The sequence below is a fragment of the Pan troglodytes genome, chromosome 19 (assembly GCF_028858775.2).
Source record: "Pan troglodytes isolate AG18354 chromosome 19, NHGRI_mPanTro3-v2.0_pri, whole genome shotgun sequence".
In the NCBI taxonomy this organism is placed as follows: domain Eukaryota; kingdom Metazoa; phylum Chordata; class Mammalia; order Primates; family Hominidae; genus Pan; species Pan troglodytes.
In genome coordinates this window covers 31,379,291-31,403,735 of record NC_072417.2, presented here as the reverse complement: position 1 = coordinate 31,403,735, position 24,445 = coordinate 31,379,291, and the positions used below count along the sequence as shown (strand labels likewise).

The window sequence follows — 24,445 nt, the reverse complement described above, 5'->3', positions numbered from 1 at the left end:
GGCTGGAGTGCAGTGCAGTGGCATGATCTTGGCTCACTACAATCTCTGCCTCTAGAGTTCTGGCGATTCTTGTGCCTCAGCCTCTCTAGTAGTTGGGATTACAGGCGTGCACCACCACACCCAGTTAATTTTTTCTATTTTTAGTACAGATAGGGTTTTGCTATGTTAGCCAGGCTGGTCTTGAACTCCTGGCCTCAAGTGATCTGCCTGCTTTGGCCTCCCAAAGTGCTGGGATCACAGGCGTGAGCCACTGCGCCTGGCCTAAATTTTTCGTCTTTAAGACGGGGTCTCTCTCTCTCTGTCACCCAGGCTGGAATGCAGTGGCACAATCATAGCTCACTGCAGCCTTGAACTCCTGGGCTCAAGTGAGCCTCCAGCCTCAACTTTCTAAGTAGCTGGGACTACAGGCTGATGCGACCATGCCCAACTTGGCACAGGATTTAAATATGGCCCCGGACAAGTCACTGGCCTTCTCTGGCCTTCCCAGGTAAGCTTGGACTTTCTGGGATGCTTCAAGTTCAAATCATCAGTGGTACAACTGTTGAACAATATGAGGAACGCTGCAGGTTACTGGGCCTGTGTGGACCCGTTTTGGATTCTAAGCTGGGTCCTGGGCAGAAGTTGGAGGCTGGGGCAGCTGCAAGCAGGACAGGCAGGTGGCCAGAGGGCCCAGCAGCTTCAGCACTGAGGACTGGACTGGGTCGCCACGCCCAAAGGAAGGATAATTACTCACCTCCCACTCAAGAAGCAGGCGGCAGAACTGTTTTGGAGAGCATGGCTTGGGGCCTGGGACCTATGTTCATGCGGTCCAGACGGAGATCCATGAGAGTTAAGACTCTTTCTAGATATCAGGTAGCACTTCTGATTACAAAACTTTTGCACATGGTCTCCTCTCTGCTTTACAACAGCTCAGGAAAGTAGGCCCAAACATCCACTTTAATAGATGAGGGAGCTCAGAGGGGGTAACCAACCCCTCCAGGTCACACAGCCAGGGAGGGGGTTGAGCCAAGGTTCAAACCACTGCCTCGGTTGTTGCAGATACATCCCTGCAGACACCTTTATTGAAGAGGGACCCTGAAGGCTGAACGGCCAACACAGAAGAGGAGGCACTTGGGAGTAAGGGTGATTTATGGCCCTGGGAGGGCCCAGTGCAGGTAGGATGGGAGCTAAGGTAAGGCTGGGCCATGCCTAGCTGCAAGCAAATTTACTTAAAAAACAAAAAACAAAAAACATTACTTTGTCTAAACCTTAAGTTTGTGGTGGCATTCAAGTCCCATCATAGCCCATCTATCCAGACTCATCTGCCTGGGATCCCCGTCTTGGGACTAGTGGTCACTGGCCTGCTTCCTGGTCAATTAGCTTCCAGGACTAGGGGGAGGTGTGAGGAGCCTAGAGTGCAAAATTTAAGAAGCACTCAGTCTCAGGGGCGTGCAGGTGCAGGGTAGCGACGGCAGGACTCTAAGAGTGAGTCTCTTTCCTCCCCGTTTCCCCGTCCTACTTTCACTCTAAGCATTTAGTTCCCAGGGGACAGAGACGACTTCTTCATTAGAAGACCCCGGGGGGGTCCCCAGCCCGGAAGGGCTCACAGTTGGAGCTCAAACATTTGCCACTGTTCAGGCTCATCTTTCTTTCCCCAGTGAAAAATGGCCTAGGTTGGGAAGGGCAGGTTCCTGTCTACTGCGTGATCCAACCGATTCTGGTTCGCCCAATGTCTGGACTTGTCCTTTGCCAAGAATAAGCAGATGAGATGGGCGGATGAACCCCAATGTCCCTGCAAGATTCAGGAAGTCCCAGCCAGAAAGTAAAGGACGTTTAGTTCCATGTATTGTTTTCTTTTTTACATGCGGGGCAACACACCTGGACAGTGTCGATGGCTTGCTCCAAGCCACACGGCCGCATAGGGACAGGGACCGGGCTACATAACAAGTTCTTCGACGCTGTGATCTAATCAAGGAAAACCTGGGACGCAGCTACTAGATGCGCATCGAGTGTATCGACGCTCTACTTACGAGGACTGGAACAGTGAGCAGGATCAGTCCATTGCTTTTGCCTACCTGCTGAGCGCTGATTGGTCCCTGTTAAGGAAACGGAAAAAGGGGCGTGCACGCGGGCGCGGCGGCGTGAGAGGCGCGCGGCGGCGCGGTTAACAGTCTCCTTCCACAAGACCATGGCGTCGCTCAAATGTAGCACCGTCGTCTGCGTGATCTGCTTGGAGAAGCCCAAATACCGCTGTCCAGCCTGCCGCGTGCCCTAGTGAGCGGGGAGGTCGCGGGGTCCGGGGGCGCGGGTGTCCGGCCACGGCGGGAGGGCGGGAGGCCGGGAGGCCGGGCGGGAGCCGGCGGGCTGCTGGAGGGGCCGGGGACCCTCGGGGCTGACGCGGCCTGTGGCCTCTGTTGTTACAGCTGCTCGGTAGCCTGCTTCCGGAAGCACAAAGGTGAGCCCCGTCCCCGCCAGCCCTCGTACCACTCTGCGCACGGGGCAGCCCCCACGTCCAGCCTCCGTCTTGGGGGCGTGGACCCTTGGGCTGCCCTTCCTTTCCCGCCTCGGGTCTCCGCGGGTTCTGCAGGAACCTTGCTTCCTCTGACTTGGTCCCTGGTGTCCCTGTGTGTCGGACAGTTCCCTCTGTTGTCCCTGCTTGTAATCGCTCTCAGAGTTTTGGTCAGTAGCCTTTCTTCTACCCCGCTCCTCCTTCTGCGTTCTACTCTTTTTTGCTTAGAAATAGTTTCCGATTGCTTTTCCCACCGAGGTCTACCCTAGCAGTTTCTTCCTCAGTATTCTGATGTAGCCCCTCACCATTTGGCTGAAACTGCGCTAACTTTAACAGTATTTTCACTCGTGTAAATAATGTCTTGTTAGAAACAAAGAGGTAAGTCCATGTACAATACAAGGAGACGTCCTTGATTTGTTAAGAGAAAAAAAGAACCAAGTAAGTTCTGTGTATGATGTGAACACACTTTTGTACAGTTAAAAAGAAGTGACCTGGCCGGGCGAGTTGGCTCACGCCTGTGGTCCCGGCACTTTGAGAGGCCAAGGCGGGTGGATTACCTGAGCCCAGGAGTTCGAGACCAGCCTGGCCAACATGGTGAAACTCCGTCTCAACTAAAAATACAAAAATTAGCCGGGCGAGGTGCGCGCCTGTAATCCCAGCTACTCAGGAGGCTGAGGCAGGAGAATCGCTTGAACCCGGGAGGCGGAGTTTGCAGTGAGCCGAGATCGCACCACTGCACTCCAGCCTGGGCTACAGAGCCAGAATCAGTCTGGAAAAAAAAAGAAAAAAAAAAGTTTGATGTAGGTGGGGCGCGGTGGGTCACGCCTGTAATCCCAGCACTTTGGGAGGCCGAGGCGGGCGGATCATTTGAGCTCAGGAGTTTGAGACCAGCCTGGGCAACATGGCGAAACCCCGTCTCTATAAACAAAGCTAGGCGTGGCGGCCTGTGCCAGTGGTCCCAGCTACTCAGGAGGCAGAGGTGGGAAGATCGCTTGAGCAGCCTGGGAGGAGGAGGTTGCAGTGAGCCAGGATCGTACCACTGCACTCCAGCCTGGGAGACAGCGAGGCTGTCTCAAAAAAAAAAAAAAAAAAAAAAAAAGCTTGATGTAGATTCTTTCAGCTTATTTCCACTCTTGTACCAATATATAGAACTTTTTTTTTTAGCTTTTAGAATCTCAGCAATGAGACTGTACGCAACATCCTCATTTGAGTTTATATGTTGGGCACTTTTTAAAACCTAGTGCATACAGGCTGGGCACAGTGGCTCATGCCTGTAATCCCAGCACTTTGGGATGCCAAAGTGGGTGGATCACCTGAGGTCAGGAGTTCGAGACCAGCCTGGCCAACATTATGAAACCACATCTCTACTAAAAATACAAAAATAAGCTGGGTGTGGAGGCGCCCGCCTGTAATCCCAGCTACTTAGGAGGCTGAGGCAGGAGAATTGCTTGAACCATGGAGACGCAGGTTGCGGTGAGCCAAGACTGCACCACTGCACTCCAGCCTGGGCAACAGAGTGAGACTCCATCTAAAAGAAAATTAAAATTAAAAAAATTAAAAATAAAGACTAGTGCATACAAGTTCTAGCTCACTGACTTAAAGGACTATATGTTATTTCATTATATAGTTGGTACGACCGTTATTTATATAAAGCCTCCTATTGGTTGATTTTTCTTTTTAATATTTGTTTTTAATTGACACATAATTGCATACAATTTGAGTTACAGTGTGATACTTCGATACCTGTATACAATGTTTAAGGATCAAATTAGGGTAATTAGCATATTCGCCCCAAATAATCATTTCTTCATGTTGGGAACACTCGCAATCCTCTCTTGTAGCTATTTGAAAGTATAAATTGCTGCCAACATGGTCACACTAAGGTACTGTGTAACACTAGAACTTATTCCTCCCATCTGGCTGTAATTTTGTATCCATTAAGCGACTTCTCCCTAGCCCCCTACACTCTACTCTTCCTAGCCTCCAGTTACCACTATTCTGCTCTCTACTTCTGTGAAATCAACTTGCTTAGCATCCACATGTTAACAAGAACATCTTATGGTGCCTGGCTTGTTTCACTTAACGTTATGTTCTTTGGGCTCATCCATGTTCCTGCAAGTGACAGGATTTCATGGTTTTTTATGGCTAATATCCAGTGTATATATGTACCACATTTCTTTATCCATCTGTTGGTGGATCCTTAGGTTCATTCCTTATCTTGGCTGTTGTGACTAGCAGTAAACGCAGGAGTGCAGGTATCTCTTCGGCAGACTGATTTCATTTCCTTTGGATATATACACAATAGTGGGATTGCTGGATCATATGGTAGTTCTATTCGTAGTTTTTTTTTTAGGAACCTCTATGCTGTTTTCCATAATGACTATACTAATTTACATTCCCAATAACAGTGCAGTGTATAAGAGTTCCCTTTTCTCCACATCCTTGCCAACATGTTTTTTTCTTTTTGATAATAGCCATTCTTACTGTGGTGAGATGATACCTCATTGTGGTCTTGACTTGCATGTCCCTAATGATTAGTGATGTTGAACATTTTTTCATGTACTCCTTGGCCATTTGTATGTCTTCTTTTGAGAAGTGTCTGTTTGGGTCATTTGCCCATTTTTTTTTTTTTTTTTTTTTTTTTTTTTTTTTTTGAGACGGAGTCTTGCTCTTGTTGCCCAGGCTGGAGTACAGTGGCGCAGTCTCTGCTTACTGCAACCTCCGCTTCTGGGGTTCAGGTGATTCTCCTGCCTCAGCCTCCAGAGTAGCTGGGATTACAGGTGCCTGCTGGCTGATTTTTGTATTTTTAGTAGAGACAAGGTTTCACCATGTTGGCCAGGCTGGTCTTGAGCTCTTGACCTCAGGTGATCCACCTGCCTCGGCCTCCCAAAGGGCTGGGATTACAGGTGTGAGCCACCATGCCCGGCCCATTTGTCCACTTAATTTTTTTTTTTTGGCTGTTGAGCTCCTTGTGTATTCTAGATATTAACCCTTTGTCAAGTGAATATTTTGCAAATATTTTCTCCCATCCTGTGGGTTGTCTCTTCATTCTATTGTTTCCTTTGTTGTACAGAAGCTTTTTTGTGTAATAGAATTCCATTTGCCTATTTTTGCTTTTCTTACCTGTGTTTTTGAGATTTTATTCATAAAATCTTTGCCTAGACCAATGTCCTGAAGCATTTCCCCTGTGTTTTCTTGTAGTAGTTTCAGGTCTTACATTTAGGTCTTTAATCCATTTTGATGTTTATATATGGTGACAGATAAGGATCTAGTTTCATTCTTCTGCATATGGTTATTCTTACAGTTATCCTATTTTTCCAGTACCATTTATTGAAGAGTGCTTTTTTTCCCAGTATATGCTTTTGGTGCCTTTGTGAAAAGTCAGTTGGCTGTAAATGTGTGAATTTATATCTGGGTTCTCTATTCTGTTCCATTGATCTATGTGTCTATTTTTATGCTAGTACCATGCTGTTTAGATATTATAGCTTTGTAGTATATTTCGAGGCCAAGTAGTGGTGATGCCTCCAGCTTTGTTCTGTTTGCTCAGGATTGCTTTGGCTATTGGGGGTCTTTTGTGGTTCCATATTAATTTTAGAATTTTTTTTGACATTTCTGTGAACAGTATCATTGGTATTTTGATAGGGATTGCATTGACTCTAGATTACTTTGGGTAGTATGGTCATTTTAATATTTATTTTTCTTATTGGTGGATATTTACATTAATTTTGCCTTTGTTGCTGCTATAGGCAGTGTTAAAGTGGTATTTAATAAATAATAATTTTTATCAGAAATTTCTAATAGCCACATCTGTTGTACACTTTTCATTTGTCTTTTTTATTTTTTTTGCAACAAAGTCTTGCTCTGTCACCCAGGCTGGAGTGCAGTGGTGCTCACTATAGCCTTGACTTCCTGGGCTCAGGCAGTCCAACCTCAGCCTCCCAAGCAGTTGGGACTGCAGGCGTGTGCCACCATGCCTGGCTTATTTATTTTTAATTTTAATTTTTGTGGAGATGAAGTCTCACTGTATTGCCTGGGCTGGTCTTGAATTCCTGGGCTCAAGTGATCCTTCCACCTTGGCCTCCCAAAGCGTTGGGATTACAGACGTGAGCTACCCGTGCCCAGCCTGTCATCTTTCTTGATTCCCATGAATATCTGCTGTGTTTGGCTGCTTCTTTCTTGATATTCTTTGGAGGCTGGGAAGATACCGCTCTGTGGTATTCTCTCCTCCCTTTCTCCCTTCGAAGTCCTAACCAGGCCTGACCCTGTTATAGCTTCTGAGGTCAGATGAGATAGGGTGCATTCAGGGTGGCATTGCTGTAGATTCTCGTTTTCTTTTTTTTCCTTTTTTCGAGACAGGGTCTTGCTCTTTTGCCCAGGATGGAGTGCAGTGGTGTGATCACAGCTCATTGCACCCTTGGCCTCCTGGGCCCAAGTGATCCTCCCACCTTAGCCTCCTGAGTAACAGAGACAAACTTTATCTCTTTTTCGTAGAGACAGGGTCTCACTGTATTGCCTAGGCTGGTCTTGGACTCCTGGGCTTAAGCAGTCCTCCTGCCTCGACCTCCCAAATTGCTGGGATTACAGGCAGGAGCCACTGTGCCCAGCTTCTCCTTCCTTTTGCTAGATCTCTCTCTTGAAATGTGGTCCTTGACTTTTATTCCTAGGTAGGTGATCTCTCTTTCACTTTAAACTTTTTTTTTCTTCTTGCTGACATCCAACTCTTTAGCTCCAGCCTCTTTTTGAGCCCCTTAGACACAAATGTATTTTGGGGTCAGGTACAACCCAGAAAATTCACCTCTCCTTCAGTCCCTCCTGCTGTGTTCCTTACACATATAGCATAGCCGTAAAGTTAGACCTGGATTCCAAATCTGCCTCTGCTACTTACTAGCTGTGGACCCCAATGGACAAGTTTATTAAAGAAAATTTAATCCTTTCATCTGTAAGTGGAATTAACAGTCTCCATGTCATGGGGGCTTTGTAAAGGTTCATTGAGCCACTATGTATCTCACTGTGTACCTGGCACAGTGCTTGGCACTTAGTCACTGGCAGCTGTTGTAACTGCCACCTACCTGACTAGAACCTTTCCGTAGCATATTGTCAAATCTACATCTTAAGTCTCTACAATCTGGTCCTGCCTTTATGTCCTCAGAACCCTTTCCTGTGACTTCATGCTCTGTTGATACTGTCACCCAGGCTGGAGTGCAGTGGCACAATCACAGCTCACTGCAGCCTTGACACACTGGGCTTAAGGGATCCTCCTGCCTCAGCCTCCCAAGTAGCTGAGACCACATGTGTGTACCACCATGCCTGGATGATTTTTTTTATTTTCTGTAGAGACATAGTCTTGCTAGGTTGCCCAGGCTGGTCTCAAACTCCTGGGCTCAAGTGATCCTCCCACCTTGGCCTCCGAATGTTAGGATTACAGGCGTGAGTCAGCACAGCCGGCCTTCTGTTGACTCTGTAAGTTCTTTGGTGGTTTTGCCCCTAGTTTTATCCCATCTGGTATCTGGTTTACAGCAGCTATTTCAAACACCCCAGTTAATTGTGGTGAGAATTTTGTAAGATTCGGCAGGGTAGGGAGGATGGGGACAGGTTCTTGGGGTACGTGAATGAGTCCTGCTTTCTCAGCCTGCTGGCAGTTTTCCTTAACCTCCCTCTTGCTTTGATCTCTCACTTCTTCCACATTCCTGGGCACCCACCCACATCCCTTACCCCAGACACTTGCTTCCTACCTAGATGCTACCTTGGTAGGGAGGTGCAGCCTTGTCGCTGAAATGGAGGTAATGTGGGCCTGGGATTTGTGTCTTTTTCAGAACAGTGCAACCCTGAAACTCGTCCTGTTGAGAAAAAAATAAGATCAGCTCTTCCTACCAAAACCGTAAAGCCTGTGGAAAACAAAGGTGGGTTGGTTGACTTCAAACAAATCTACAAGGGACTTCACATAGAATAAGTCGAAAGGAAGGAAAAGGGGAGAGTGGGGCTGGTGAGGGAATCCAGAACAACAGCTTCATTGGGAAGGAACAGCTTCCTTAGCCCTGAGCATCAGGAGTGGGGCCATGTCATCATGGGTGATATTGAGGCAACAGCCTGAAAGCAGTATTCAGGAGAAGAAAAATGGGCAGAAGACAGAGATGAGAAAGGCCATGGCTGTGGTTTGGGGGTTTGCGGTGGGCCCTGCTGACAGGAGCCTTCTCTAGCCCACAGCTGCTGGTCTCCCTCCATGAATCTGGCTGGGACTGTCAGTTCACCTGAACTCAGCCCAGGCAGGAGGCTTTCTTTGTCCTAGATCATCTCGCTGCTGCTGGGGGTTCAGAGCTCACAGCAGTAGTGGGCCGTCAACCTATCCGTCCAGCCATCTAAACGTTCTTTAATACCTCCTGGGTGTCAAGCACCATGCCGGGCTCTGAAAGCAGGCCCTCTGGTGCCACCAAAGAGGTACTGAACATTCACTCCAAAGGCATGGCCCATTTTTGCCCTTTGAGAAATTTCCAGGTTGGGTTCAGGCAATGCCAGCAGTTTCTGCCCATGCTGAAAGCACAGGAGATTCTACTTGGCTGGTTTTTACAGAGCATCCAGTTAATTGGCCCATCACAGGGTTGGAGCCATGTTGAGGTGGGGATGGGTATTAAGTTATTAGACAACCGGGGTCTAAGCCTAAAGACCACAGGACCACATATACAGTAAGGATGTGAACACTAGAGTGCATTTGTTAAAATCACTTAGCCTCTCTCTTCTAAAAAAGGAGTGTTAGTATAGTCACAAACTCCGGAGAAGAGGATTTTTGTCTGTACCTGCTTGAATACCCCTATCACTATCACATGTGCATGCACACATTTTTATCCTGTTGAAGTAGTGGTTAAAATCTGGTGCCCAGGCCTCCTTTTTAGCCATGAGCCATTGACTGTTTTGTATTCCTTAGATGATGATGACTCTATAGCTGATTTTCTCAATAGCGATGAGGAAGAAGACAGAGTTTCTTTGCAGAATTTAAAGAATTTAGGTAAGTCTGTGCTATGCTTGTCAATCGTTGAGATACATTTACTGTGTTGTAAGGATTGTGATTTTTAAAAAAGTTATTAAATTCTTGAATAAGTATGGCATGTAGGGCTCTTACTATCTAGCCACATAATCTGTAAACATACAGGGTTTCACACCTCCCAGCCTGCCCACACCATTCCTTCTGCCTGGAATCCTGCTGGTCTTGTGGGTTGGCAAAATTCTGCTCCTCCTTCAAGCCTTGGTTCAAGTTTTCTTCACTCAGCTAAGCTTTTCTTGACCTTTTGTGTCTCTTTCAGAATTAGGCACTTTTTTGGTTTCCCATAGCAACTTGGACTTACTAGTAATAACTCACTGTTACATTTCATGGTAATTTGTCTCTCACATACCGATTTGTACAGCAGGGACCTGTATTCCCAGATCCCCAGTGCTCAGCTCACAGTCCAGCCCTTAAGGCAAACTGGTTATCACATGATTTGATTTAGGGGGAAACAGGTGTTGCCATTTTTGTAGCACTGCTTATTCAGTCCTTACAACATTCTGTTACATGTGCATGGGGTCTGTTAATTTCATTCTTCCCATTTCACAGAATCATGTTAAAAGGTTATGCTTTGCACTTAAGTCTCATGGTAATGATTAGTTAGACTGAGTTTGGAGATGAGCTGGTAATAGGTGTGAAAAATTTTACAGACTGTAAAGTACCATGCAGGTATTATTGGTTCCCTGCTACTGGTGCTGCTGCATGCCAAATCGCATGCTTAGACATCATTCAGAGTATTTCGTATAGCCGTCTTCACCACTGGCAAGTTTTATGGCTAGAAAGAAAGAAAACATGCCAGCAGCTTAATGCTACTATTTGCTTTGTGATTGTGCTGATAAAGCATTTTTTTCTTAGCTGAAGTGGCACGAAGTTACAATATTTACAAAGATACCGAGAACTGGTATCTGTTACTGCATTTAATGTGGAAATAGTTTGATATGCTGGTCTTACCTTTCATTTTATAGAGGTGGGGTCTCGCCATGTTGCCTAGGCTGGTCTTGAACTCCTGAGCTCAAGCAATCTGCCCACCTTGACCTCCCCAGTTGCTGGTATTACAGGCATGAGCCACCACACCTTGCTGATAGTTTTATTACACTTGAAATAGTTCTTCACTTTTCAGCCATCTCCATGTGTTTCCACTTGAACTCAGACTGGCTTTTTTTCTTGTTAATTTTTAGGGGAATCTGCAACATTAAGAAGCTTATTACTCAATCCACACCTCAGGCAGTTGATGGTCAACCTCGATCAGGGAGAAGACAAAGCAAAGCTCATGAGAGCTTACATGCAAGAGCCTTTGTTTGTGGAGTTTGCAGACTGCTGTTTAGGAATTGTGGAGCCATCCCAGAATGAGGAGTCTTAAGATAGATTATTGTGCTACTTGCTCAAGCGTGTGCTTGACTCCCGGAACCTGCCTGCTCCCTCTCCCAGGAGACCAGCTAGTGGGGGGCGGGGGAGCTCAGGCAAAAGAGGTTTCCAGGATGCAGATTAGGTCATGCAGGCCTTTACCGGCATTGATGTGGCTCATGTTTCAGGCAGACGTGGGGTCCTTAAGGTGGCAAGTCCTTTATGGAGAGAAAACTTGACATTCAGGTGATTGTTTTTAAATGTTTTACTTTTGGTACAGTTGATAGACATCATAAACGATACCAAGCTTACACTTCATATGGAGTTAAACTTGGTCAGTGTTAATAAAATCAAAACGTGATTCTACTGTACATTGCATTATTCATAATTTAATTGTTTGAAATTACATTAAATAGATCAACTAATTAAATACTAAAGTTTTGTTCCTTTTTAAAGAAAGTAACCACAAGATTTTTCCCAGCCCAAATTCCAGCGCCAATTTTAGGCCAACTTTGGCTGTTTTCTTCCAAAAGTGCTTATGTGGAATTGGGATCCCCAATGTAGTGACAGACAGTCATGACTGCTGCTGAGTTTGATCTGTGAAGGTAATGAAATGTGGCCCTGATGTTTCTTAACCCTGGTTTGGTAACTACCAGCCCTGACACCATCCGTGCTTGATGTAGCCTGGAACCCCAGGCCCACTGACGCACTGGGCACGGGGCTCTGGGTCGAGGGCTGGAGCCGTCACTGTTGTTCATGTGCATTTGGAGCACTGTGGGAATAGTCTGGCAGCTGTGTGCTGATTAAATGTCTTTGGCAAGGCAGGGGGCAGGAAAAGGCCTTGTGGAAACAAAGGCACCAAGGATCACCCCAGCCCAGTGAAGGCAGAAGAGGTCACGTGGATCAGCCTGTGTCTTTCCAGCAGAATCTGATTAAAGCCTGTAATGCTGTAGGGCGAAGGTTCAGGGCAGATGTCAGCATACCGCAGTGGAGACTTTCTGCAGTGAAACTTTATCGATCCCTAGAGGGGAGAGAGAGAGATGCAGCTTTAGCACTAGTTCCTGGGAGTGCCAGGGCTAAACAGAACCCCACAGAGCAGACGCTAAAAATGCAAGAAGGTATGGACAAGTACTAGTATTGGGGGCCACAGCAGGATTAAAATAGCATTACATCCACTCAGTGTGAGACAGATGAGGAAACCCTAGGAGGAGGCACTCCCTAAGAGGAATGTCTGTCACATTCCTATGACTGCTTAAAGCCAGAAGGGCAAAACATTTACCCTTCTGTTTAGCAGGCCTGTGGGTTTTCATGGGAGATTTCATCCAGATTAAGGCCTATAGTTATTCCTCTGAATGGAAATTTGGTGTTTCCTTTTGCCTTGTCATTTCACTTACTCCTTGCTGTGACTCCATGCAGTAGGTTGAGTATTAGCCCATTTTATAGACAGGCTCCGAGAAAATGTGTCTTAGCCAAGATCATCCAGTGAATGGGGCAGAACCAGGACCCAGACCCTGGGGTTCTACCTCCCAGTGCAACACACTTTCACCTTTCCTTGGCCACTTTATTTCTATGAGGCCTGGCTTACTGGGGTGACTCACAAAGCCCTGAGTGACACTGACTTCCTGAGTGTGCTGGCTGACTTTTCCCTGGATGCTTATATAAAAAGAGCTGGGCACGGTGGCTCACACCTGTAATCCCAGCACTTTGGGAGGGCAAGGCAGGCAGACCACTTGAGGTCAGGAGTTTGAGACCAGCCTGGCCAATATGGCGAAACCCCGTCTCTATTAAAAATACGAAAAAAAAATATAGCCAGGCATGGTGGCACATGCCCTGTAGTCCCAGCTATTCGGGAGGCCGAGGCAGGAGAATCGCTTAAACCCACTGCATTCCATCCTGGGCGACAGAGTGAGACTCCGTCTCAAAAAATTAAATAACATGAAAAAAAAAAAAAAAAAAAAACCCACAGAGAACTTGGACCACTGACCCTGCTTGTCATTTCGTCAGCCAGAAAAGGAAAAAACCAAGCAATACAATTTGGGGAAAACATGGTGCCAAATCCAGTGCCATTTGAGGTAACAAACTCCTCACAACCCAAGTTGTGATGTGGGACTAATTAGATTATTTGCTCTCAAGTCTTGGGTAGTTTCTTTTTTGCTATGTCTCGTGAATTTTTCCTCTTTTCTGTAATTGACCTTTTATTACCCTAAACCAAACTTTTTTTTTTTTTTAGATGGACTCTTGTCCTGTCACCCAGGCTGGAGTGCAGCGGCGCAATCTCGGCTCACTGCAACCTCTCCCTCCCAGATTCAAGCAATTCTCGTGCCTCAGCCTCCCGAGCAGCTGGGACTACAGGCACCTGCCACTACGCCCAACCAATTTTTGTATTTTTAGTAGAGATGGGGTTTCGCCATGTTGGCCAGGCTGGTCTTGAACTCCTGACCTCAGGTGATACACCCGCCTCGACTTCCCAAAGTGCTGGGATTATAGGCGTGAGCCACCGCTCCAGGCCTTAAGCTAAACTTTCATCACCTCCTGCTCCGGACTCATCTAAAGCCTTGGTTCTCACAGTGTGGTTCATGGAGCATCAGAATCAGCTGGGAGCTTGCTAGAAACGCAGCATTGCATTTGGAAATGGGACTAGAAGATTTAGAGATGCTGAAATAATTAGAAGCAGTTTTTAAAAAGATAAAGGGCTCTGGAAGATTCCCAGTTATAACAAAATAAATAATCCAAACCTGCAGCTGATTGGGACATGCAGCCCTCTGGTTTACCCAGTAGGGTTAGGGATGGATCTTGTCCCAGCCTCAGTCTCATTCCCGCTGTGAACTTGTAGGCTTTGCTCCTACTGTTCTCAGGAACAAAGCTGTCATGGCCATCACACACAACGTACCTGAGGCAGCGCTCGGATGGACGTGACACCAGCCTGGTCTTGTGCTGTCTGGACAGTGTAGCTACTGGGGCTGCCCCTGGGGAGCTGGAGGCAAGCCCAGACCACTAATTTCCTCTGAAAGCTGCCTACACCCATAGCCGTATTGGCCAGGACCAGTCCCAGGGGCCAGAGGCGGATTATTGCCTCCAGGAGCCTGGTCTGCAGCGGCGAGGTGCTCAGGGAACAGGGAACTTGAGAGAAGTGTTTTTCTTCCACACCATCCAGCTCTTTAGCAGCAAGGCAGGCCATTCTGATCTTAAAAAGCAAATATCCCTTTATAGCTTTAGATTTATCTAGCCCTCTTAGCAGAAAATGGAAATCAAAACTATCTTTAACAAATCATCTTAACAAGGTGAACCGAAGGCACCTGGTTGCAAACAGCTGGCTGCCCTGAACCAAACTGGTTCCATATGGCACAAGTCTATACACCCCAGGCAACTGTGCTTAGGCCTTACATATGCTACTTGAAAACAAGGTAAGAGTCCATCAAGATATAACTGATATGCCATAAAACCCAGTCTTCTAAAGTGTACATCCCAGAGTTTGGTATATTCCCAGAGTTGCTTATACCACTCTTCACCTACATAACCACCCTGCAGGGTAGGTGTTACTGTGCCCACTGCATACACGAGGAATATGAGGCTCACAGAGGCTGAACAACCTGCCCAAGGCCACCTGCATTGCAGTGGCAGAGCCAGCATTCCCACTTGGGTCCATCTGGTCCCCAAAATTGATCCACTGCCCACCCCGACTTCTTGGGTCTTACTTACTCTCCACTTCTGCCATGCACGCTTGATGACTGTGGCAGCTGCATGCAGCCTCTGGATGTGTTTCCGAGTTAACCAGGAACGAATGGCTAAGAGGTTTGCCCAGAAACAGGAAAGAGATAATAAAGGGGCCATTAGAGCTGTCAGTGACCTGGCTGCAGCAGCACGACAGTTGCTGTCAAAGTTTCAAATACGTTTTTTTTTTCAATAAATTGCTACAAATAAGGTTCTAAAATCAATACATAAGGCAAAATTGGCTTTTAAACATTCCTTACACTGCCCACACACTTGAATACACCTACACAACACAGTGAAGGGGCACTGGGGAGAAGGACTGGCTGAGGGCCCAGCAGTCACTTCCCGTCTCAGGCTGGGTCCAGGTCAGCACCCAGGGAATGGGAGGGGTCTGGATTGTCTGTGCCTTTAAAAACTTTTTTTTTTGTTTTGTTTTGTTTTTAATCCTCAGTTGAATTTGTTCGCTTTATGCATCCCTGATCTCACATCACCATATACCCAAACACTGATACAATTAATAGATGATGGTAATTTTTATTCCCTTCTCTACAATTTCAGCATATTCTTTTTCTTTCGTGTTTTTTTTTTTTTTTTTTTTTTTGAGACAGGGTCTTGCCCAGGCTGGAGTGCAGTGGCACGAACAGCTTATTGTAGCCTCCGTAAGGCTGTAGCTTCAATCTCCCAGGCTCAAGCAATCCTCTTGCCTCAGCCTCTGGAGTAACTGGGACTGGCATGCGCCACCAGGCACGGTTAATTAAGTTTTTTTTGTTTTTGTTTTTGAGACAGAGTCTTGCTCTGTCACCCAGGCTGGAGTGCAATAGTGCAATCTCAGCTCACTGCAACCTCTGCCTCCTGGGTTGAGGTGATTCTCCTGCCTCAGCCTCCTGAGTAGCTAGGATTATAGGTGCATAATACCACACTTGGCTAATTTTTGTATTTTTAGTAGAAAGGGTTTTGCCATGTTGCCCGGCTGGTATGAAATTCCTGGGCTCAAGTGATCCTCCCACCTCAGCCTCCCAAAATGCTGGGATTACAGGAGCGAACTACTGTGCCCAGCTTCCTTATACAATTTTTCTAATGCCTATACACACACAAACACACCTTAAAAGGAGGGCATCGCCCTTAATATGTAGTTTGACATCTAGGTATGAATATCATTTTGGAAGTGGTTCTCCATTAAATTTATAATATTCTTCAAAAACACTTAGCTGCATCATAGGGATGGTCCAGTCCATCATTTGGCCATGATGTCACCACTGTTAGATATTTGGGTTCTTTCCAACACTTTTCCTTTTCAAAATAAGGCCACTATGAACATGTTGGTTAATACATCTTTTCATTTGATGAACTCCTTTTGGTTTTTACCTTCTCCTTAAATTCATTCCAGCCCTAGAGCCCAGCAGGTAATGGTTTGAGTTGTCATAAAGGGAAAAAAAGTTGGCCTAAACAGCTGTCAGGGTCTGAGAAAGAGGAATTAAAGACAACGCTTAGCCTCCACTTCTTACAGAGAACCTTTGTTTGTGGAGTGACTTGGTTTCCATTGAACTGGAGAGACGTTATGAGTGAGGGGGACAGGGAATTTGAATCCCAGCACACCACAGGGACATCTCTTCAGGCTGGGACACAGCTTCAGGAGATGGGGACTCGACGAGCTATGTTTCAAAGGAAACCAACATCCTGTGGGGTCTGTGAGCAGTGCTGACAGGTGACCTGCCCACCTACCTGCCTGGATGAGCATGACGGCCCGCCGCTGCCGCTCCTGCTCTCGGTGCCGGTGTCGCCTCCAGCCACCCTGGATGCAGCGGGCACACTGCTCCAGCACCCGGGCACGCCCGCATTCCAGAAGCTCCAGCTGGGAGAAAAGGCATCCATTGAGGGCAGCCTCTTCTCCCCCTGCCCCCTCCTGCTGAGGAGAGCACACAGCTTGCCTCTGTAACCTCCTCATCCCCAAACCAGCTCACCATGGAGTCAGTCATGAACACCTTGGTCCTGCCACAGTGCATGGGGGCTGGCATGGCCTCAGCCGAGTCACCAGTTATGGCTGCTGCCTGAGTTAGGACTGGCAGAGTGTGGAGAATGTCCTGGATGAGAGGTTCAAGCGTGGCTTCCTCGCTGTGTGGACACCATTCTGGGGGAGGGAGATGGCCCCATCAGTGCATGGTCATCTCTACATGCCTCTGTGGCCTGAAGAAACTGGCTTTGGCCTCCCTAGCACTCTACAGGTCTCTTTCCTGCTGTTCTTGGCTCTAGCCACTTTCTCCTCGTTCTTCTTTTGGAGGAAGCCACAAACAGCCTCTCTATTGTCCCTCAGGGTGCTAGCTGTTCCGTGGAGCCTTGGAATACCCACTTGCGCCTGTGTGTCCTGGGGTGTCCCACAGCCTCTACTGCCATGAGTCCCTTTGGGCAGGCTGGCAGAGGGTGCTTGACACCTGGAAGGGTGACTCCTTCCAAGCTTGGAATCCCAGGCTGCTCAGCCAGCATTTGTTTCCAAGGCCCAAACACACATCCTGAGGGCCAAATAGGGCAGCTATAGGCCACTCCCTCAGCCCCGACCCCTCAACTCCCCACCATGTATGGGAAAAGGGAGATCCAATCCCAGCCCTTAGTTTGGGAATCTTCTACTGCAAATAAAAAGAATAAATTAAAAAATAAATTTAAAAAAATCCCAGCCCTGCAAAGGTCCCGTGTCCCACTGCCTGCCCTCCCGCAGCTCGCAGAGCTGACTCCTGGAGAGGTAGGATTTACCTGAGGGCTCTGACCACCTTAGATGCCCAGTGCCTCTCTGAAGACAGAGGCTGCCAAAGGAGACACCACAGATGAGAAACAGCAGCAAAATCAACCAGGGGCCAGAAGGGCTATGGGTAAGAGACACGGAACAGGACAGCAAACCATGGAGAGGGAGAAGAAAGGAGAAAGGGTGAAAGGAAAGTGAAAACTGCCCAGGAGGGGAGGGAAACAAAGCAGGATTGCCCCAGTGGCTGTGAGGGGCCCAGGGTAAGGCTGCGTGGGAGGGGCAGAGGTGCTGGGCTGGGGTCCTGCCGAGGCGGGGCCCCCCGGCAGCCTGTCCTTGGCCTGTTCTCCCTCTGCCTGTGTCTGGGCCCTGTGGCTCCCACAGCCTCTCTTTTATCTGCATGCTGACAACCCCCATATGAGGGCCTCCAGATTCTTCCTTTGAGACTAAAGCCTGCCTAAGTGCCTTGCAGACTTCTTCACTGGACCTGCAGGACAAGTCACCCATGCCCGGGCTCTTCAGCCTCCCTGAACCTCTTTTCCTCTTGCTCTTCCTCACTTCCCAGGCTAAGTTAATTTACTCCTTTCCTCTCCCTCTACATCTAGTCAAGCCCCTACCAAGACTGACCAGTTTCTTCCAACAAATACTTCCCGACTGTGCCCACAATTCTTGTTTCTCTCTATTGGGGCAACTTTGCAGCCTCAATCCCACAGCCCTCCATGGTGCCCCCAGAGTGGTCTCCAGAAAGTGTGAGGCTGACAAGAGTCATTTGCTCCCTCCCCTGCAGTGCCTGCTCATCTGCCCAGAGAATAAAGTCCAGATTCCTTGATGGAGCCCTACCTGCCACTCCAGCCTCACCTGCCACTCCAGCCTCACCTGCCCCAGTTCTCTGCCTCAGTGAACCAGCAACACAGAACGGGCTGGAGTTCCTCATACCCACACTGCTGCCTCAAGCCTCTAGGCCTTTGTTCAGATTACATCTATCATGTGGACCACCCGTCACCTGGCTAATCCAATTTATTCTCAGATACTACCTCTTCCAGGAAGCCTTCCCCAATTCACACCTCCCTAGCACCACCCACAGCATCCTGCTCATAGCTCTGCTTTTCCACTTTCCATACTATTTGTCTTTTTTGAATCTGTTTCCCCCACTGAACCAAAACCAGGGCTGGTTTTATTCACCAGTAAGCCCCAGCCCCCTAGCCCTAAGACAGGGCACAGGGTAGATGCTCAGTAAATTGTGGTTGCACAAATGACTAACTCATGGGTCCCACTCACCAGGGAGCCCTTTGGCAGGATATGGGCTGTCGGGGCCAGAGGATGTGCGAGGATGAAGCCTTCTTAGTAACTTGTATCGTTCTACAAAGTTTTGGTGAGAGACCCTGGAAGCCAAAGCAGGCAGAAGTAGAGAATTACTTCATCTGTGAGCCAGGTTAACGGTTCAGGGCTCATCAGAAGTTATTCTATTTAATCTGCTCAACAACACAGCACGGTGCTGCCCTCCCCGAGTATCCCCACTGAATGTGAATGTGGTTTTGAAGCGATTTCTAGGATCACTTAGTTGGAAACCCATAAAGACCATTTAAAATGGGTCTGCTCTCCCTGCTGCCTTGGTCTACCAACACAAAGCATCTCTTGTGTTAGCAGGGGATTTGCGGGCTGCCTCCCTCCAAAGGGGCTGACAGGCCTCTCCCCAAACAATTGGACCACTCCTATGACGCAGACATGCTTGACCACATCTCCCCTCTGACCTCTCTGACCCCACAGTCTCCTCTGCCTCCCCCAGATCTCCCTGCTCCTCATCAAGGCAACACTTCTCAGACAGCTGCTGGCACCTGATATCTGCACTTCCTCCCAATTGCTTGTCAGCCCTCCTGAGTCTGGCTTCTGTCCCCAACATGGTACCAATGTGGCTTTTGTCACAGCCATCAGCTGGGTACAAAATAGTGCACAATAAGTGAATGGATGAACGAATGGGTGCTGCTCCCTAGTTCCCAGCTGACTTCTACAGACCAGCCTCTTTCTCTTCATTTCCACATCTCACTCTGGGTTGGGCAGGCTCTTGCCCAATGAGAGTCCTGAGCCCCACTCTGTACTGGCCCTGCACTGTGCCGTGATCGAGCCCACTCACCGGATGGGGAAGCCAGCAGCACTGATATGGATGGTCTCCACGAGGCCACAGGCCTCCAGCTGGCTCAGGACCTGCAAGGGTGGGGAGACAGGGCAGGCACCTGCAGCATGGGGCCAGCAGGCCAGAAATGCCATTCTCTCAGCCCTTCTTCTTAGGCCCTGGCCAGTGCCAAGCTGCAGGCTCTCCCAAGGCTTGGCTAATGGGGGTATCTCCTTGGGGCAGTGAGAAATCGAGGGACCTTGAAAACAAATCTCCCACTAGAAAGGGTCCTGGTGGTCCCAAGTCCCCCTCATCCGACGCGTGGCTTCTGATACAGCTGAAGCAAGTGATGTCCTGGCTCCGTCTCACCCTGCCCTCAGTGTAGTCTCACTACCACACAACCCAGCCCAGGCAAATTTCCAGTTTGGATTGTTTTCACTGTCTGCAGGCATTAGAGGGTGGTTCACAGCTGAGAGGCAGGGAAGATTATACTATGAAGATTCTTCTGTGACCTGAACCCAGGTCTTTACCACAGAGCTGAGTTGTCCTGGCTACAAACCGGAAGGCCACATCTACCAGGCCACACCTTCAGCAGTGCCCAGCATTCACCCCTCATCCACATCCCTCAGAACCTGGAATCCCAAGAAAAGGGCAGCTGCTGGCTAGAGTGCTTTTGTTAGATTAGAAAAAAATGATACCGGCTGAGTGCAGTGGCTGCTCATGCCTGTAATCCCAGCACTTTGGGAGGCTGAGGTGGGCAGATCACCTGAGGTCAGGAGTTTGAGACCAGCCTGGCTAACATGGTGAAACTCCACCTCTACTAAAAATACAAAAATTAGCCAGGTGTGGTGGTGCGTACCTGTAATTCCAGCTATTTGGGAGACTGAGGCAGGAGAATCACTTGAACTCGGGAGGCGGAAGTTGCAGTGAGCTGAGATTGCACCACTGCACTCCAGCCTGGGTGACAGAGTGAGGCTCAGTCTCAAAAAAAAAAAAAAAAAAAAAGATACCTCCAGTGAGAAATGGCTGCACTGTGCGGGGACTGTGTGGTGATGCAGACTTTCAGCTAATCACGAGACACCCATTCCTCTGGGCAGTTTCAGTCTCTCATCAGGGTACATGGCTCAAAAAAACAAGATGCACTGGAACTTGCCTCCCTGGCTAGGCTACTATGCACAGACCACACAACCATACATGCCTGCCCTGCCACAGCAAGGGAGATGGGTCCTCTCTCATGTCAGGCCTGGCCGGAGAGACCACTTCTGTGCACTCCATTTGGAACAGATGTCCTGCCCTTCATCTCTCCAGGGCCTTGGCCAGATGGGGTTTGGTGCGAAGCAGCTTTGGCCCGGTGTTAATTACCTCCTCTTGGAGGAAGGTCTGCGCCTGGCCCTGGCTGTTGGGCTTGATGCAGCGAATGTAGTGGGGCGTGGTGCTGTGTAGGACCTGCAGAAGCTGCTCCAGTGAGGCCTGCAGATGAGAGACCATGGGGTTAGGCAGGGAGAGGGGCTGCCCAGGGCCATCAACTGGGCTCTGGTTAGTAATTACATCAAATGACTCCAGCGGGCCCTTCCATGATCCTGAGACCAAGAATCTCCTGTGCAGGGATGACTGCTGCAGGCTCTCGACGAGCAGGCTCAGAGCACGTTCCTCTCCTAACTTCCCATGCTCCTCATCTCTGTCTTAAGGGACCCTTCTAAACCTGTGATCCTCCCTGACTGGTCTCCCTGAATCCAATCTCCTCCTCTTTCCCTTCCCCACTTCTCCCCAGAGCAATCTTCTTAGAAAAGAACAATCTCAAAACTTCTTGCCATTCGTCCAGCAACAACTGTTATCACTCAGCTCATCCTGTGTGTTGGAGGCTGTGCCACAGGCTGCCTGCTGCCATGTCAGAGCTCACTCCAATGGGCCACACATGTTGGATGAACACCCTTGGGGGTGTGTTTGAGGCTGGGTAGGAAGGTGCTAATCAAACCTGGTTTTCCAGGTGCCTCCTCGAGGTGGTGGCGATAAAGCTAAAGTCTGAAGGATGAGAAGGACTAAACTAGGAAAAGGGGCGTGGAGGATGGGAGTGAGGTGGAGCTGATGGGGCAGTAGTCAAGAGTATCCCAGGAAGGTGGGGCGGTACATGCAAGGACTGAGAGGTGGTAGAAAGCAGACGATGTGAGAGAAGTGAGTGAGGGTAGGGTTAGAACAGGAAGCTAGACAGCTGGGGATGAGCCAGGTCAAAGAAGCTCATGTAGCTGATCCTCTTCCCATAAGCACCCCACTGGCAGGGGGTGAGAGGCTGCATGGTGCCCCCATAGGCCCCTAGACTTCCCATCATATTATACCTGATAGCCTATTTGTCTACTGTTTCTGTCTTCCACACTGAAGTATAAACTCCAGGGGACTGGGACCACATCTACTTGACTTGCCACTGCTCCCCAACAAACAGCACCGATCCTGGCAGGTGCTCAATAAATATTTGTGAGACCGTGGAGTGAACCAAGCACCTCCCATCAGCACATCAGACCCACCTTGAACTTAGACACCACGGTCAACACAGGGGCCCTGCTCTGGCCAGGGGGTTCCTCCTGGGTCTTCTCTTTGGGGTTAGTAGGAAACAGCCCCATAAGCAGGGGGTCCTGGGATTGCTGCAGGAGCCTGGTCAGCTCAGGTGGGATAGGGTCCTATTGGGAAATGGCAAGAGCAGCAGTGAGGGCAGGTGGAGCTTCTGCCCAGGGCCATCCACTGCCCACCCAAGCCGCAGATGACGGGGCTTCCAGGTAGGACAGGGCCCGAGTCCAAGAGAAGGTCCACTGGACAACCAGAGACCTGGAGACCCAGTCTAACATGGGTTATCTCCAGGCAGGTCATGCTTGATTAGTGGAGACCTCAGACAGGTGGGCCCAAGATGGTGATTCTGGATTCTGGGAGGAGGTTCAGGAGAGAAAGGACTCACGAGGGGAAACTACTATGTCTGCATAGCAAAGACCCAGCATCTCGTTTCTCGCAGGCCCCACAGGGCATGGCCCAGCCCGTACCTTGTTCTTCTCCACCAGGCCTGCTGTGTGGTACCGCACAGGCCCCGCATAATGCACCACAATGAAGCTGGGCTCCCGGCTGAGCTTATTGTGGCCCAGGCAGGGACTGCCTGCCAGGGCAGTCTCAATGCGTGTCTGGAGCTGGGCTGCGCTGCTGGGTCGATTGAGGCGGCATTCCTGTGGGATGGGAACAGGGGGTCAGCCACCAACATGAGAGTGTCTCACCACAACCCTCACTGTCCCCACCCTGTGGACCCCATGACAGCAGACATCACACAGGCATCACAGTGTCCCCAACAGAAAAAATATAGCAATTAGCAGATCTATTTGGCAGACTGGGAGGAGACAGGCACAGAGAGGAAACAGGATAATCATCAAGGACCCAGAAAACCCAAAGGCCAACTCTGGTGCTCGGCTCATTAGCTGACCTCCCCACCTCATTTATGAGGGAGCAGATGCTGATGGGGCTTCCCTCAATGAGATCCAAACAGGGCTGGTTGTCCTGGTAGTTGATGAATGACCACTCCAGGCCCTCAACTGCGTATTCCTCCTAAAGAACAAGGTGGGATGAGGTGGGAGAAGGCAGCTGTGGTCTGATGTCCTGACGGGCCATCCACGGCTGGCCTCGGAACCACAGCGTATTCCAGAACAGCATCAAAGAAACAAAAGTATATCAAAACATTACACTGTACTCCATATGTGCAATTATTATTTGTCAATTAAAAATAAAATAAGAAGGAACAAAAGGCTTCTAATCAGAACGTGGACTGGGGCTGGAAGGTCAGGAAGGGATTGAGGATCCAAAAGAAGGACCTGCCTCCTGCTCACCCCATCCCTCACCTGCTGGGCCCTTAGGTAGTGAGCCACAAAATGCTGCTGCAGCTTCTCATTGGCGTAGTTGATGCACAACTGTTCCAGACTGTTGTCAGGGAATGATTCAAATCCATACACATCCAGCAGGCCTGGGAGGATGGCAGAGAACCCATGGGGCCACTGCAGGGAGCAGATGGGGAATAGGGGACCAAGGAACCCAGGGTGGCTGGGCCCCTGCCAATGCCTTACACTTGGCATCCTGGGCATCAGGCTGAGTGAGCATGACACCTGTGGTGGGCAGAACATACCTTCCCCACCCTCCACCCAAGGTGGCTCCCATCTCTACCCCATTCCCCTGTAGAGCTCAGAGCAAGCAGGAAACCCAAATGAAGTGTGAAGACAGCCCAGAGCATCAGGCCCATTTTTGAGTCTGAATTCTCTGGTTCTGATAGGCACCTCCTATAGGAAACCAGGTCCCAGGGAACATTTTCTGTGTTAAATCTAGTTTGGAGGGCATTAGTCTCACTAGCCAATTTGGTGCCTAGAATTCCACCATTCCATGAGCAAACTGCACTTGTACCTTTAAGCTTTATTTCCTCCTATAACTGACTGTCCCACCTAGTTACAACCGTGTTGACCTCCCTCAGTCATGTCCCCCAAGTCTTTTTTTGTTTTCCCCCCTGAGATAGGGTCTTGCTCTGTTGACCAGGCTGGAGTGCAGTGGTGTGATCACAGCTCACAGAAGCTTCAAACTCTTGGGCTAAAGTGATCCTCCCACCTCGGTCTCCTGAGTAGCTGGGACTACAGGCATGTAGCACCATGCCTGGCTAATTTCTTTGAAATGGGGTCTTGCTATATTGCCCAGGCTGGTCTCCAACTCCTGGCCTCCAGTGATCCTCCCACTTTGGCCTCCCAAAATGTTGGGATTACAGGTGTGAGCCACGGTGCCAGCCTCCAAAGTCCCTTCTAATCCAGCTATTTTCCCCAACCCCCACTACTCTCCCACAATTAGAGCTGGGTCTCTGGGGAGGTAAAGGGCTCTTTCAGACAAGGCACTGTTGAGCCTGTCTGGAGAGTTATGGACTGCTCAGATGTGGGTGCAGGAGAGCAGAGATCTCACCCTATGCAGAGATCTCGCCCTATGCTGGCAGGCAGATGCAAGAGGAGACAAAAAAGGGAAAGGAAC

At 49.0% G+C, this 24,445-nt stretch overlaps 2 protein-coding genes across 26 annotated transcripts in view; one reads left to right on the top strand and one right to left on the bottom strand.

The window, feature by feature from the left end:
* The first annotated feature begins 309 nt into the window (after positions 1-309).
* Positions 310-15,381, top strand: ZNHIT3 (zinc finger HIT-type containing 3). Of its 4 annotated transcripts, none has more exons than XM_063797993.1 (6): positions 310-487; positions 1,039-2,253; positions 2,403-2,434; positions 8,302-8,388; positions 9,408-9,488; positions 10,703-11,239. In XM_063797993.1, the coding sequence occupies exons 2-6, from the start codon at positions 2,168-2,170 to the stop codon at positions 10,882-10,884; spliced, it is 468 nt and encodes a 155-aa protein (XP_063654063.1). In that variant the 5' UTR covers positions 310-487; positions 1,039-2,167; the 3' UTR covers positions 10,885-11,239. The 4 variants fall into 4 exon arrangements, 3 of the variants coding, with proteins under 3 accessions (XP_063654063.1, XP_054525734.1, NP_001181858.1); XR_008540108.2 differs by lacking the exon at positions 310-487 and adding an exon at positions 13,099-14,803 and having other exon boundaries at positions 1,417-2,253; positions 10,703-11,114; XM_054669759.2 differs by lacking the exons at positions 310-487; positions 10,703-11,239 and adding an exon at positions 13,099-15,381 and having other exon boundaries at positions 1,417-2,253.
* The window catches only part of MYO19 (myosin XIX), a 39,049-nt gene continuing 25,722 nt past the window's right edge, over positions 11,119-24,445 (bottom strand). For 17 of the 22 annotated variants that reach the window (XM_063798676.1, XM_063798678.1, XM_063798680.1 and 14 more), the window contains 12 exons: positions 23,287-23,408; positions 22,883-22,996; positions 22,447-22,623; positions 21,940-22,092; positions 20,783-20,890; positions 19,442-19,512; positions 18,589-18,692; positions 16,541-16,707; positions 16,302-16,431; positions 14,568-14,653; positions 13,759-14,052; positions 11,119-11,889 (listed from right to left, as the gene is read on the bottom strand). In XM_063798676.1, the coding sequence (XP_063654746.1) occupies positions 11,734-11,889; positions 13,759-14,052; positions 14,568-14,653; positions 16,302-16,431; positions 16,541-16,707; positions 18,589-18,692; positions 19,442-19,512; positions 20,783-20,890; positions 21,940-22,092; positions 22,447-22,623; positions 22,883-22,996; positions 23,287-23,408 (1,682 nt within the window). In that variant the 3' untranslated portion in view covers positions 11,119-11,733. The remainder of the gene's footprint in view (positions 11,890-13,758; positions 14,053-14,567; positions 14,654-16,301; positions 16,432-16,540; positions 16,708-18,588; positions 18,693-19,441; positions 19,513-20,782; positions 20,891-21,939; positions 22,093-22,446; positions 22,624-22,882; positions 22,997-23,286; positions 23,409-24,445) is intronic. The other 5 variants (XM_016931964.3, XM_063798682.1, XM_063798691.1 and 2 more) reach the window with 1 other exon arrangement.

Bases quoted from the DNA above. Each gene is read 5' to 3' on its own strand.
- ZNHIT3 (XM_063797993.1), top strand. From the start codon at position 2,168: ATGGCGTCGCTCAAATGTAGCACCGTCGTCTGCGTGATCTGCTTGGAG. The intron at 8,389-9,407 runs GTGGGTTGGTTG...TGTATTCCTTAG, and splicing joins AAAGCCTGTGGAAAACAAAG to ATGATGATGACTCTATAGCT. The intron at 9,489-10,702 runs GTAAGTCTGTGC...GTTAATTTTTAG, and splicing joins GCAGAATTTAAAGAATTTAG to GGGAATCTGCAACATTAAGA.